General features: G+C 37.2%; 1 protein-coding gene across 2 annotated transcripts in view; it reads right to left on the reverse strand.

Moving 5' to 3' along the window:
• Positions 1 to 16,447, reverse strand: part of LOC137171792 (corticotropin-releasing factor receptor 1-like) — a 71,311-nt gene that overhangs the window by 48,521 nt on the left and 6,343 nt on the right. The window contains exons 3-4 of one of the 2 annotated variants that reach the window (XM_067575920.1): positions 15,217 to 15,264; positions 14,721 to 14,846 (exon numbers count right to left, since the gene is read on the reverse strand). In XM_067575920.1, the coding sequence (XP_067432021.1) occupies positions 14,721 to 14,846; positions 15,217 to 15,264 (174 nt within the window). Of the gene's footprint in view, positions 1 to 14,720; positions 14,847 to 15,204; positions 15,265 to 16,447 lie in introns of both variants that reach the window. The other variant, XM_067575919.1, reaches the window with a different exon arrangement.

Consider the following 16,447-nt stretch of genomic DNA (forward strand, 5'->3'; position numbering starts at 1 on the left):
TAGAGGTTAGAGGGTCACCAATATACAGAATGACATCATCTGCGTACAGTGATATTTTAGGTGATCCTCCTCCATCTGATATTCCATATATTCTCTTCCTTATCAATTCTGCTAGCAACTCTATGCTAATCTCAAATAATAATGGGGATAGGTGGCACCCTTGTCCGCCCCCCCTTTTCAATTTAAATTGTTCAGACATGACTCAAACTCTTGACAGTGGTCCAGAATACAGTAACAATTAATAAAATGAAATCCCTTTTTTCTCAAGTGTATGTTGCAAATAAAGACAAACTATTCTATCAAATGCTTTCACAGCATCTAAGCTGAGAAGCATTGAAGATCGTTTAATTTCTTGTGCCAACGATGTTATATTCAAGGTTCATCTAATGTTATTTGTTCCTTGTTTTCAAGGTATGAAACCTGTCTGATCTGGTTTAATTATTTTATTAATACCCATCTTGATTATTTTAGTTGATATTATACTCAGTATCTTTACATTACTGCAGTGCAAAGCTACAGGTCTGTATGACTCATTTCTAGGTTTTTCCCTTCCTTGGGAATCATGGAGATTATTGCTTCTGACCATGTCTTAGGAGGGTCTTTCTCATTGAGAGCATAATTAAATATTCTTTGCGGTAGAAGTGTGACCTCCTCTTTAATTCCCCTGGGTACCTGTCAATCCCCGGTGAGTTATTATTTTTCAAATTCTTTATAACTTCTATATTTTCCTCCTCTGTGATTGGCTCTGTCATTGTTTTCAAATCTTTTTCATTTAATTTAGATAGATTAATTCTTCCAAGTAAAGTTCTATTTTTCTGTTTTATCTCCTATTACTGGCAATTCTTAGAAAGCCTTGTACTAAACAGCAAAGGCTTCTGCTATGTCTTTAGGGTGAGACACTGTTTTCTTAGAGGAGGGGCTCACAATTTTCAGAACTACCCAGCTTGCTTGTGATTAATGCAACTGAAATGCCAGTAGCCAGCTAGCTCTGATTCCTAATTCATAGTACCTCTTATTAGAAAACCATAGCATGCCTTGGGCTTTGTATTTCAGTAGGTCATTTAAATCCCGTCTGTATCAGCCAAAGGATTTCAGAGTGGTTTCATTATTTGTCCTCTTGTGTTCTTGTTCCAATTTCTGTATGCAGTTTTCTAAATCTAATTGTTTCTTGTCACATTCTTTTTTTCAATCTAAAGGAAAGTGCTCTTATTTTCACCCTAAGTACTACTTTTGCTGCTTCCCATAAAGTAGATAATGAAACTTCTCCATTATCATTATGTTCCAAATAATTATTTAATTCCTCTCTTATGTTTTGTACCGCATCGGGATCATTTAATTGTGAAACATTCAACCTCTAGTGTTTATAATGCTTTTCTGTTTCCAAGTTTATTGACATTAACAGTGGTCCATGATCTGAAATGGTTATGGGTTCAATGTGACAATTGGTAACTTTATGGGCATCCTGTTTTGAAACACAGAAAAGGTCAATTTGGGAGTAGCTATCATGTACTTTTGAGGAAAACGTAAAGTCCCTCCTCCTAGTATGTTTAAATGCCATATGTCTGCGAGCACAAGCTGCTCTATCATACTGCATAGTGCTTTAGCTTTTTGCATTTGAGGTCCTTGTTCAATTGGGTGTTTATCTATTTTTTTGATTCACAATTGAAATCCCCTCCCACTATTTTCTGCTCTGAGTGCTGCAGTTTCTTTAAAGAAGCCCGGATCATATTCATTTGGTGCATGCAGTATAAATATTCCCAGTTGTACCGACAATCATGATATGGTGTCCCTTTTTCATATACGTTTTCTGGAGCAAGACATAACGATCTAAACTTCTAACCTTTTCTTGCCATTTTCTCATGACGCACCAAAAACCTGCCCCATCCATTTCCTTCTCAGCTTTTTGTGTTCCTTGTGATTCAAATGGGTCTCCTGAAATAATGCTACTGAGCCATTCAGTCTTTTGAACTGATTAATAATTTTCTTCCTCTTTATGGGATGATTGATTCCCTTTATATTGTAACTAATAAAATCCAATGTATGCATATTTCATTACCATTAAATGAACTATCCATCCTGCAATATTTCTTATCTTTCGGTTTATACTGTATCTTATAGTCATGCCATGTATAAATTAAAATCCAAGTATTTTTCATCTTTATGAACATGTTTGCCAAAAAATGCTGAGCATTAAGAATATATAAATGATGGAACATTACTAGACAAGAAAGTAAAATCAACCTTTTCAAACTTTTTTACAAATAAAAATTCCAAAAGCATTCCACACCTGATCTAAATTAGGCAGAGAGCTGTGACTCTCTGGGAGAAACACACAAAGTGCAACTGCAATGGTCCAGCAGGTCGCCTGAGGTTGGAAATCCTGTCACCTTGTCTGCAATACTCTCACCAGAGTATGCGGCATTCATATGTATCCCCTTCTCCAGTAAGACCCAAAAATATCAACTAAATCACTTATAATATAGTCCTAGCCAATCTTCACTATCTGCATATTCATTTCTCATCGATAAATCATTATCATATAATGCAGTTGTCCCCGCTGTTGACACTTCTCAATCCTTGCGTTTGAGAGTTATAACTTGACTTATGTCCCTTCAATTATTCTGCTCCATTGTCTCCATGAGTGATGGCTCTAACATCCACAGGATTCAGCTGCCGGTTCGTTCTCCGACTCTCCTGGGTGATTAGGGTTCAGTATGTCCCCATCCTCCATTTCAGTGTCGAGTCCAAGCTCTTTCAGTGTTGGCTGAGCCTCCAACAGCAGGGGGAACATTCTCACTCCTGTATCCAGGAAAATTTCAAGTTGGGCAGGGTATGGTGAGTGGGCTTTGATGTTCTTCTCCTTCAGTTTTTTTTTTATCACCTCTTGTACTCGCCTCCTTTTTCTTCTTGCATGTCGTACGTCTCTGCGTGCTCTCGTATCTCATACAGCCTAATATTGTTGCGCTGAAGTCTGTTTTCCATGTTGTCACATTTAGCCATTACAATAGCCTCTCTCTTCAGTAAATAGCCCACAGCCCTTTCTTCACATATGCTTCTGTCTTCTGTGGTGCTCACTCTGTTCTCTGCTGCAGTTATTCTTTCATCCAATTTCTGCTTTATTTCACCCATGGATGTTACCAGCCTGTTCAGCAATAGTTTAGTGTCCCGGAAAGAGTCACTGTTCTCCTGTCAGAGTTTCCTCAACTCTGCTAGCATCTCCGATTCACCACTTGATTCACTGTTAGCCGTAGATAGCGTGGTTGCTGCTAGTGTTTGATTCAAACTCATTGTAGTAGAAAGTTTGCCATGCAATCTAATGTTCATTTGTCGACTATATCTCTGTTTTAGGCTAGTTTAGTTTCAGGCCTGGTGGAGCTCAGTATTCAAGCATCTCCCTTGGCCATGGCATAGCCAGAAGTCTAGTCGTCAGATATTTTTAAGAATTAAATCTATTTAGCATGTTTATCAGCAGCATTTATTTTTGGTTTATTTAGTCTTTCTACTTCTGATGTGTCATGCAAGTGGGTCAAGACGAGGACAAGTTTGTTTCTTTTTAATTTAATATTTGTTTGTTTCTTGTTTGTTTCTTTTTATGATTTAATATTGTGGGTTTTGAGTTCCATATTATAAGTAACTGGAGCAGAGACAAGAATTCACATCGCTCTTTTCTCTGTACTAGCTCACAGTAAGTTTTAGAATCCGATTTAAGATCTTCTTATTGTTCATAAATCATCTCATGGATTTGTCTTTGCCTCTGGAGTTTGTTGATCTGCTGCTGAAATATGTCCCAGATCTTCAGCATCTTTCTGTACCAACAACTCAGACAAACAGGGAAGCATTGACTTGAACTCTGGAATAATCTCCCTCTGGATCTCAGGACAGCAGCTACATCCACTGAGGCTTTTAAGTGCCCACTCAAGACTCACTGTTTTGCCCTTGCCTTCACCTAAAGCCACTTATTACTGTCCTAATACTACTTATGCTACGATTACTCCTTCCTCTGTCCTGTTATATTTAGCTGAGATTAGCCCTAAAACCTTGTTTGAGTATTTAAGTTTGTTATCTTTACTAATTCTTGTACTGAATATGTTCTTCTTCTTCTTCTTCTCATTTTTATTACAAACAAATGAATGTTTTCACATGTGAAATGTCCGAAAACCACATCCACATACTGTATGTGTGAATTATTTTTGAAACACCATTTCACATGTAATACACATATAAAAAATGCTAAATAATAATAACACATTAACAAATGTTCTTTTTGTTAAAGTGTTATTGTTATTATTAATACTTGTAGTAGTAGTTGTAGTACTGGTCATAATAGTAGTAATAATATCCTACTGTTCACTCATCTTTTATGTAATTTTGTGATTTTTTTTCTGTTTGTTTGCTTATTTAGATTTCAATTTGTGAGTGTTATATTAATAAAGGTAATAAAATAAATATAGTACTAGTTATTTTTGTTAGTAGTACTTATTTTTTCCTATCAGATTTATTGGTGTTGTTTTTATGTTGTTTATTTTCATTTTTGTTTTTGGCCAAACATTGTTTTTAATCCTGTTGTAAAGCCTCTTTGCATGAAAGGCATGATTTTATAGTAATATACAGGAATGAGCAGTACACATTACAATCAACTGACAACCCAGCCTATAATAATAACATGCACAATACACTTCTACATGCTTATTTTCGGAATAATAAACAATATAAATGCTCTGATCAGTCAGAACATTCTGATGTTTGAACAATGACTCATTAAAAATCTCTTCAACTATTTTTAATCCCTGAAAATGACAAAATCAAATGGTGACTGTTTGAACCCTCATGCTTCAGGTCTCTTCTGAAAGTTCAAGTGATACTGAACCACATTTGAAAAGGCACAAACATGGCGAAATTGTATGTTTTTTTCCACTGCCTATTTATTATTTTTCATTTTTTTCATTATCAGTTTATGTTGCTGTTCTGTTTTGTGTGATATCACATACATAGAATAATGGAAAGACTGTTTTATTGTGATTTAATTCAGGGTTTCTTATGATGAAGAAGGGTCTATTTAAAATACATATAATAAAATACATATATATAAATGTTTTTTTTTTAAATATTTGTTCTGGGTATCTTATCCATTGTCACTTGTCTAGTTTTGTACTAGTGCTTACAATTTACAATTACAGTTTTATTTAGCAGACACCTTTATCCAAAGCGACGTACATCTGACAGCTGAGACAAAAGCGAGGATCTCGTCAGGAGAGAACAACATGAGTAAGTGCCTTTAAGCTAAGTTTGAGTCTGATAGGACGTAGGTGCCAACAGGCACAGAGGCCATGCATAGATTGCATAGAAGCAGATTTTTTTTTTCAGTCCATCAAGTGTGGAGGTGTTCAGAGGTGTTTTCTTAAAGATTGAGAGGGAGTTTGGTAACTCGTTCCACCACTGGGTAACTACAGAAGAGAGGAGATATGAACAGCACAGTGACATGTGCTGGTTGGCCTGGTTGAAGACCAGATGCACCACTGTGTTCTTAATCATTTGCAGAGGTTTGAACGTGCATGCAGGGATGCCTGCCAGTAAGGAGTTGCAGTAGTCAATGCGTGATATTATGAGAGCCTGTACCAGGAGTTGTGCTACATGCTCAGACAGGTAATCTCTCTGATGTTGTTCAGGGCAAACCGACACGACCGAGCAATTGAGGCCACATGAACCTTAAAGGTTAGTCTTATCTCTAAAGAAGGTAATCATTGAGAGAAAATACAGTTTGGCTGTTGTTGAACACAAATAAGCTTTTTTTTTTTTTAAATTCTACCTTTTCTGCATTCAACAACTCTCCTTTTTTCTTTGTACAACATAAATATCCACAATACCTCCACTTCACTTTTACAGACAGATAAGCATGCAGTCTCTTAAATCTGAAGCTTATGCAGATCTTTTTTGGCTGCATTGGACCATATCACCAACAATTGTACAAACTGCTTTAATGCGCTTGGAGATAGAAAGATTCATAACAGATATAGAGTATTCCTTTGTCCATTTTAATTATAATTGTCCAAGTCCAAGACATTTTCTCATCATACTGAGATGCTTAACAAAGAAGGGTTAGAAAAACTTAAATAGATAAAGACAGTAGATCTGCTCTTTACAACGTGTTAGACAGCTGTACATAGAAGCACAGGGATTGGTATAACCTGGTCTCCTGGTAGCAGCAAATCAGCTAACAATGAAATTGAGTGGAAACTAATTCGTTACAACCTGTTCAGCCTGTATCTCGACATTCTTTGGTGACTGTTCTAGCTTTTATTGTCAAGTACTTTTAAATTTATTGGTGACACGATTCAACACCTCCACAAGACATCCAATCTCTCTGTACAGTATAAAGGATGAGAAGTGCTTCCTGCAAAAAAATTCCAAATCTCTCATAATATCAAACACAATGTGCAGTAAGTTTAAATGAGTCACTTCATTTTGTCACTGGAATGTGTCAAAATTATTGGAGAAGCAGACATTAGACACTGCATGGCCCCCATGGGGGAAATAATAGAAATAAAGAATGTAGCACCTGAAATATCACACAGTATTAATCCAAAAAAAAAAGCTGTAGACACAAAGGAGACCTTAAAGGGGACATTTCATGCACATTTCAAGGTCTATAGTTATGTAGTGGGGCACTACTGGAATATCTTTGCATGATTTACAGTTAAAAAAAACATTTATTCATCTTATTCTGTCCCTTTATGCAGCCCCTCAGTTCAGCCTCTGTCTGAAACAGGCCGTTTTAGCTCCTACCTCTTTAAGGCCCGCCTCCCGATGCGCCCACTCTGTCCTGACTGGTCAGCTTCAGACGTAAACAAACTATAGTAGTAAGATTTCACTTCTTTTTCTCATTCTTCACTTGAAATACAAACTTCTCAAATACATTGACAAAATTTGATCCGAAATGTGAGTTGACAACGCAAACAACACATGGAACCACTTTACAGTAGCAACAACCTTAGCGACAACGACTACCAACGGACGACTATTTGTGGCAATCTGACGTCATCACAAGGAGGAAGTAGAGGTAACATTGGAAACAAAGCATCAGAGCAGCTAAAACCCTGGCTTTTGACTTGAAGGCGGCATTTTTTACATACGTTCACTTCAAGTTTTGGAACTATTTAACATCTGACACTTGACATCATAACAGTATATCAATGACAGAAAATCACAAAAAGCATGTTATGTCCCCTTTAAAGGTGCCACCAGACTTTAAGATTAACAACAACTACAGTACTACTGTATATCCACAAACATACACTGATTGACACTCAGAAAGGAGCAAATATTGGGACGATTGAGGAGAAAAAACAAAAATTCTCACATGTTCTTTAACCAAAACAGAAACAGGTGCCAATCAACAACAGTTTGCTTTTGGTAGGTTACACAGCAATTTGTGCAAAAAAGAGAAAACTTTTAATCTAATCTGTATCTGTTTTTATATGCCTTGTTATTTATTGCCTCTATTCCAACAATCTTAAACTATCCTTGTGATCCTTGATTATCTCTTCATATTTTATCTAATTCATTACTCTGTGTTCAATGTGCTGCTGCTCTCTTGGTCAGGACACTCCTGTAAAATAGATTTACCTTTCCTGGTTAAATAACGTTATGTTCAGTGCATTTGGATGAGATGGTGGATGGAGAGACGAGGGCAAAAAAGATTGTAAATTGTGCAAGAGAGAGAGCTGGAGGAGAGAGAACTGAGACTAAGAGAGTACTGGTTCTGACCTCAAACCTCATCACGTGGATTATAAAATAATTATCACACACAGGACACTGCACCATTTTAACTTTTAAATGACTGATTCAGCTCCTATGTGATATAAATATCAAATATCTTCAAAATAATCTTAAAGGGGAATTTTATGCATCAGCATGTGTTTCCAGGTGTTGGGGAGAACTACTGCATATGTGAAAACAGTAGTATGAAGCATTGTGTGTCTCCAGAGGGAACTGCTGTGTGAAATCTGATAAATTGCCTCAAGTAATGTCACAGTTGGGGGCTGAAGACTACAAGTTTGAAAATGAAAAACATCTGGAGGTGTGGAGTTAGACAGCAGTGGGGTTACTAGACCTCTGTAGCTCGCTCCTCATCTCTGCTGGAGGCTAGCAGCTGCAGGCTACATCAGCCACTACTAGCATAATGCACACCAGAATCTCTTGACCAAACTGTCAGCTGTTGAGTTGCTTGTGGGTAATGTAGGCAGTAGGTGTTGACAAGGAAGCGTGTGGAATAAAAATTAGGGTTAGGGTTATGATTAGGGTTTGGGTTAGGGTTAGGATTAGGGTTAGGATTAGGGTTAGAGTTAGGGTTAGAATTAGGGTTAGGGTTTGGGTTTGGGTTAGGGTTAGGATTAGGGTTAGGATTAGGGTTAGGGTTAGGTTTAGAATTAAGGTTAGGATTAGGGTTATGGTTAGGTTTAGGGTTAGGGTTAGAATTAGGGTTATGGTTAGGTTTAGGGTTAGGATTGGGGTTAGAATTAGGGTTAGGGTTAGGATTAGGGTTTGGGTTAGGATTAGGGTTAGGGTTAGAATTAGGGTTAGGATTAGGGTTAGGGTTAGGTTTAGGGTTAGAATTAGGGTTCTTGCTGAATTGAATAATTGAATTCTTCAACATCGCACACCAGTCTATGATTTTATCTCTCAACAGTTAACACCAACTGACCCAAATTGAAATGTCAGATCAGTCATGACACCCAGTTCACACTTCAAATCTGCCCAACAGTTGTGATGTGTTGTTTCCGCCCCCCTCCTTCAACTTTCAAAGACCCACTTTGACTTTTTGTGCTTTTAAGTGCTGCTTAATAATGTGCTTATGAAAGAAAAGTCAAAACTGTGACAGCCTTGTGTTAAGTGTCCCTGATGTGACAACATCCCAAACAACCCGCTACCTTCAGCTCAAAGTGATGAATATGAGGCCTTTAATGAAAATAGAAAATTAGCACTTCTAAAATTGATGTCTCAAAAGAGTCTGTAAGGTCACAGTGTTTGTTTACCTCTGAAATAACGAATACGTTCTGCAGAATACAAACACATTCGGCTAATGAAAGGACAAACAACTCAGGTGTTGGTGCTCTTCCTCTGACCTCATCAGTGAAAAACATAAAATATTTAATAACAATTAATAATAGACGAATGCTAAAAATGCACCATAGCAAGGTTTAAGTTGCTATGCTTAATTTGTTATTCATAGCTCCAAGGAGGAATTTAACATTCAGTAAGTCTAAATACTAAAGTGAATCAGGCCCTAAACATCTTGTATACTGAACCTTTTCATCTTCACTTTTTTAACTAATGACCTTTGCTGGCAATGTCAGCTGATGGGAAGTCTTTTTTAGTATTGTAGGCTATGCTTGAATAGAGATTACGTTAATCCTGAAGGTGAAATGAACCTTGCAGTGTCAAATTACTGGCGAGCTCAGGCTGAATTATAGCCCGGCTCACTCTCTTTCTCTCAAGTGACTGCCGACGGTCCTGTGGGGGTTTTAGACTTTAAATTACCGAGAAACACACTTGCTTTTATCGCCTAAATTTGCTTAATTGTGTTTACTGTATGTCCCTTGGTGGTGTTTGTATTACCTTCAGAGTGCTGCAGTGCCCTAAATAGATACGCATCACTGACTACAGACCCATGTTTGATAAAAAATCACTTATATAAAGATTGATGTTGGTGATCCGGTGTTGAATTTGCCAGTATTTGTGTAAATCACAGTGGTGAGAGTGAAGTGAATGAACTCTTTTACATTGTCTAAATGAAAACATGAATTAAACATGAATCTGATAAATTATAGAAGTCAAATCCTTCATCATCGTGCTGAGGACGACCTGAAACCACCTGAAAGGGAAAAACACTCTAAAGGAAAACTACGCTAAATTGAAGGTGCTGTGCTTAGAGTCTCTATTTTAATAATAATAAAAAAAAATCAGGTTTTGAAGTCCAACTGAAATTAAAAAAAGTCTTTCTGGCAGCTGATGTTTGAGATATTTTAGAGTCTAGATGTGTTAGTCTCATTAAGTTAAGTTTTAATTATCTTTTTTTGGTTTTGGCAGCTCTTGGATTGTTTTTTATTATGCCATCTTTTATATCTTATTCATGTATTTGTGATTTTATGTTTTGCATTTTTGTTTGATTCTGTAACATATTTTGTTTTAGATCTGATTTAGTCATTTATCTATTATCTATCTATTTGGCTATCAATAGAAAATTAAATCTGCAACTAGTTTAATAATCGATTCAAGTAAAAATGTCAAATAATCTTTTATTCCAGCCTCAAAAATGTGATTTGCTGCTTGTACTTATCATACATGTATATAACAGTAAATTACAAATGTTTATATTTTGGACTTTTGGTTGGATTAAACAATTTGATCAATCACATTGTGCATTTTTCACTATTTTGTGGCAGTTTACAGACTAAACAATGAACTCATTTAATCTCAGTGTGGATTTCTTGGTTAAGTTAATGTTAAATAAATAAATTCCTAAAGTTATTTTCAGATAAATTGAATATGTAGAGATTTTTTTTAACCCCCCACCACTGAAATTGAACCTCATCTCCGCTATATTTCATCTACTTTCTCTTTCCTTTTCTCTCTACTGTCTTTGCTTGTCAACACACACCAAGACACACACACACACACACACACACACATACACACACATACACACACTCTATATATATATACAAGATATCGCTACTCCGTCAACCCGCATACACCACCATCACAGTCAACACCCTGTCTTCGCTACTCATGCACTCAAACCCTTCTCTGTTGTCGACTAGTGTTTGTTTGAAGTGTCCCTTCTATTTTTTAACTGTTTCAGTCTTTGTAACAATGTTCTGTGTTTACTGCGTTTAGTTTATATTTTATTACTGAAAGGAACGAAAGAGTTCCCTTGGAGTAGAGAACAATTATTTTCATCATTGATTAATCTTCAGATTCTTTTTTCGATTAAACATTTAGTCTATAAAAGGTGAAAAAAATGTGAAAAAATGGCATTCAAAACTTCTCAGAGCCCACATTTATGGCTTTAATTTGTTTGTTTTGTCCAAAGGAAAGCGACAAGTCCTCAAATATGAGAAGGCAGAACCAGACAGGAACGATTATTCTATTATTAAAATAGTTGCCAATTAATTTTCTGTCAATCGACTAATAGATTAATCGACTTATTGTTGCAGCTCTGCCTGGGAGATTCATCAGAAATGCTCCTTTATCCACTCAGCTCTGAGTGGACAAGTTGATTGACAGCTGAGTCACCAGGGGCGATTTCAACAAATATTTAGCTTACAAGCTAAACACCGACAGCATTTTGTGAGCAGTGATATTGAAGAATAAGCACCACAACATTTAGCATCTAAACAAAGTGGTGTTCAGGTTTTCAGCTGTTTCAAAGTGCTACAGTTTTCATTTTACTATCTAACCTGCAAAACCTGTTTGGTTGCTCGACTGGCAAGCTGAGATACCTACAAACAAACCACGTGTCCAGGTTTGTAGATAAGAAGAAGACACTAACAAGACAGCTTATGTGGCTCTTTTTGTGTTGTGTCTGATCTGAAACAGACTCCTGGAAAACGCAATCCCAACCTGATTTGCATAAATTAATTTTCAAAAAAATAAATAAACAAATGAGCCTGACCTGAAAGGGACCTGAGAACACTCCGGAAATAGAGCCGAGGATAATTAGACTGGATCCAAAATGTGGTCAACCAAACAGACCAAAACAAAGACAAAACACCAACATTGGCAGCAGCAATGATGATCCTCCAATTAACAAGCTGCCATAGCCAAACAGAGCAGCAATAAATATCTCAATATAATTTGGACTTCGAGGACCTTTAGTGAAGAGAAAAACAACAGTATTCCCATGGAGTTCCTGATAAATATAAAATATAAATGTTTCCCTTTTAGGAACAAATTTTAGTTTTTAGTTTAGTTTTTAGTTTGACCATATAAAGAAACTGAGGTAGGAGATTACTTTACAATTTAACATTTATAAGCAGTATACATGCCTTATATTACACTATGATATAGTTACAGATATTTTAAGTGTATTAATGTGCCATGTTGGACCACAATTATAACTTTTCCTACGATGACCTAATTCATATTACTGCAACAATACTATTCATTATGTGTTAATACAGCTGTCTCCACTTATAGAGACAGCGCAACACATCATACTCATAATATGCAACCAAGAGCTGAAACGCTAACAAATAGCTAGCTAAAAACATTCGATTTCAGCACGTCAAAGGACTATTTTAGTACCATAAGACATATGATGCTTAAATAATAATAATAATAATAATACCAGAGAAGAAAAGGTATATTACATATTATATATTGACAAACTCAGTATTGTTGGTCTATCTCAGCGTCCTTTTCCCTTACTTTGCTTGCTTGCAAACAAAACACTGCACAGCTGTCTGATTTATCTGTATTCCACTATAACACAAGTTGAATTCTGTCAAAATGCTTCAGTTTAACTTAAAGAAATACAGTTTGCCTAAAACTGACATTTGGATATTTGACTTACCAGTGACAAAATGCTTGCTGCACATGTAAACATACTGACTGTCAGGACTTCACAGTTACCCTTTCTTCCTGCTGATGTCTCACATCTTATTGCCTGTATATACTTTTATCTTTTTAAAGGCTCAGTTTTTCAGTCTGGCAGCTTATAAAAAAGTTAGTTCTGTTGGTAGTGCATCCAACCACACAGCAGCTTTTAGGTATTTTTCTGTTCTTGTTTGCAAACCGGTGTAAATAACAAGGAGGCACCTTCATGCAATGAAAAGTCAATGGAGAGTGATGAATTGTCTTCACCTCCGGAGTGGGTGGAACTTAATTACGCTCTGTCTGTATTGGTGCCCACAGGAGGAGTTATAGTTGTTGACCAATATGTTAATAAACGCTTATATCTGTGTGAACACTGAAACATGTTTTGCTCGCTGTAATTGTTCCTCCTGGTCATACTGGACATTAAAGGTGCGACATACGTCATTCAGCCCCACTAGATGTCACACTATAGCATCAGCACCTCAGACCAAAACAAATGTGCCTGTCGTTTACTCAATAAAGTTGGAAAAAAACAAAAAGTGGTCCCTGATCTGACAGCTCACGAAACCCTGATTAAACTGTCAAACTAGGCAGTGATTCTTCCTCTTCTAAAGTGTTTTCAGAAACATATTTTAGTGAAGTTTGTGACCTGGATGCCATGTTGAAAATGGATGTGGGGAGGACACGGAGGGACTCACATGCACTAACATACACGTGAGGCCGTACCGGCTATCAAAACAAAGAACAGAGAGGCTAATATTACAACACACACACACACACACAGAGGGAGTGTGACTTCATTCATTCAGTCGCCATTACTCCACTGTATCTTTACATAGCAAATAACTGTTTGCTGCTATTTTAATGTTATAAAACAGGCTGAATGTCGTATATTGCACCTTTAAAAGATCCTTTCCTAACATGCTTTCAGTGCATGTGATGTGGGACAATATTCACAACCCTCCTTTAATGCAAAAATGTATTCAAAATGGATCTAACGTTAATATGAAGCTTCAGTCGTCCAAATTAGTCAGATTATCTTTCACAGTTACTGTCTTTTTTGTGCCAAATTCATTCTTTTTGTTACTATACTTCCACTGTTTGGGGAAAGAAAAAGGTAATTATGCACTAAAAAGACTCTAAAGATAAGCTTTTAAATACATTTTTGCATACGAACAGGAATTATTACTTTTTTTATTCATTTGGATTTATTTTGCACGTATGTATATATACTATTTGTATGTGCTGTGTTCAGTGCTACTTTTATTTACTTTGTTCCATTTAATTGCCAAATTGATTGTATCATTCTATTCTAATTTAAAATATGTTAATATCTGTGAATGCATTGTCTATAATAATTGTCTAGGGTCTTTATAATGACAAACAATTATAATGAGCTTTGGACCTTTAATGACCAGTATTAACAGAGGGAATGATTACAGTAAACAAACCCTGTTTCTGTGTTCATTTGGGCTCCTTAAAAGCACAATACTGTACTGTAACAAATGTACAGTGACTCTCCAAATACTATTTATGTAGTTCAGATTATTTGATTTAAAAGTAGTTTTGACTGATTATATTGATTATAAACACAACAGATACAATATGATATCTTACCAGTAACATGGATGTTAAAAAGTGAAAACATTTCCATCAATTTATCAGACTTAAGGTCCCTTTATACTCAGCAGTTTTGGGCTGTTTGAGACAAAAGTTGACGGTAATTTGACACGTACATGATTGTTGTTGTCGCACAGTCTAAAGGAGCCTCAAAGCTTCTCGAACAGCAGAGTTTAAAGGTTAAATTTTGTGGTGTTATCCCATCAAAACACCGTTTTCCTGCTTTCAGAACATCATGTTTTGAGTTCCTTTATTCTGGCGCTCCGTGGTGATTTATATGCAGCAGTCCTACTTTGTGTACACGTTTTTTTTTTACACTTTTGTGTGCCTCTCATTAATTTGTATGCTCATGCTAATTTCTGTATACACAATTATGTAAACAGGATGTGCCCGAAGGGGAAGACGAGTGGGGCGGGGGGCGGGGGGGGGGTGAAATTAAATCTTGTTTTTAATCTATTGTTTCTGGTTTTGCTGGCAGGTGCTCAGTGTTTGTGTGGACTTACTGGTGGTGTTGTATCTGACACCGTAGAACATCTCTGGACAGGGTCGTGACACCATCTGGCCAGCGCTGCTCCTGGGCCAGCAGGTGCCAATGCCATCGATAGAGGTGTCACAGTAGATTCCCGAGCCTGCAGCGTGGGGGGACAGAAATGTCAGACACAGACCCACATTCTCGGCATGGCTCAGGACTACATATAGCCACGCTGAAATTCTGACAATGGGCTTCGCAATATACTGTGGAGCTGAATAAGCTGTTTGTGTACATGGGCTCTAATGATTACTGCTGCGCTGTGCGGAGCTTCGTCTCCTGTGGTACCGCGCCAAGTCTATTTCCAGCATTGTTCTCGTCTTTGATGTTAGTCCTCATAATCTGAGTTCAGATCAAACTTGTTTCCCTCGTGGGGTATCCCACAACAACTCTGCTTTGTAGTAACTGCGTAGGGAATCAGTTTCACACATCTGAGAAGAGCAACGTGTCCAACTCACCGCTCCACTGACCTGTGGCATTGCTCAGGGTTTGGTTCCAGGAGATGGCCAGGGACTGTACTGAAATCCAGAGAGAAAGAGAGAGTCTCATCAATAACCGCACCTTAATCCTTGTTTGCACAGTTTAAAAGAAGGCTATGAAAATCTCATTAGATTCAGCTTAACAGCTACAAAGGGTGAACATTAAAGGGCAACGGTAAACACTGGTGACAGACCTTTCCTCGAGCAATAACAGGACGATAGCAGCAAATATGAATCTAGACATGCCCCCAGGGCCATGCTATTATTTCTGCAATAACTCAAGACGATTCAGATAAGGAGATGCGGAAATCGAGGGCAAAGTTGACGCTTAATTCTAATGCTTTCAGATGTTTTTAATCAATGTTTGCACACCATTTTGTAGTGTTATTTGAAGTAAGCACTTTTTCATACTGTCCTCTTCAGAAAATGGTAGTTTTGGTTGTTTGTTGGACTCTTGTCTGTCAGGAATAGAAAGCAGAAGTTTCATGATGTTGTTATAAAGCCACAAAACCACAGTAGTGGTGGATGGTTGGGTCAACAATGTGTGACTTTGACTCATCAGACCGCTGTTTGTATCTTGTCTCCTACCAACAGCCTGTCAGCATATATCTTTCTTTTAACCCAAATAATAATCTTTCCCTAACCTTAACCGAGTAGCTCTTCCTTTAAAACCTACAATGATCTTATTGGCCACTTGTTAACAGCTGAAACAACAACACTGTCATATCATCATTTTTTAAGTTGATATGTTGGACTTGTTAGCAAACAGTTGCTTATTTTCCACATCCATCAGTTACGGAGCAACGTTATCATTCATTTGGAGTCGTGTTTTTGTCCACCTGGTGAATTTAAGTCCAAGTTTCACTCTCTTTCAGCTCTGTTTTTGCTCTCTACCAACTCCTGAGGGAAATATCTGGCTCTTTAACCGCTAAACGCTCCACTATGTTCACCAGCTAACTATGTACAGCTAACTGTGTCTGTTTGTCATTTGGTGCTGAGCAGGTAGTTTACAGTGGCTTTTTAAAGCTTTTTCTCAGAAAACAGCTGCCTACTGCAGTTGAAAACGATGCTATGAGAGCGCTGAGAGAGAACAGTTAAACAAGGAGCTGAAACTCGCTGTAAAGCTCCATAACACCCAGGATAAAACATTTTTGGAACTAAACCCAAACTAGGGACTAAAAGTCAAGGTATCTTGGCCTCTGCTGCTTTGTTTAACAATTCT

The sequence above is a fragment of the Thunnus thynnus genome, chromosome 20 (assembly GCF_963924715.1).
Source record: "Thunnus thynnus chromosome 20, fThuThy2.1, whole genome shotgun sequence".
Classification (NCBI taxonomy): domain Eukaryota; kingdom Metazoa; phylum Chordata; class Actinopteri; order Scombriformes; family Scombridae; genus Thunnus; species Thunnus thynnus.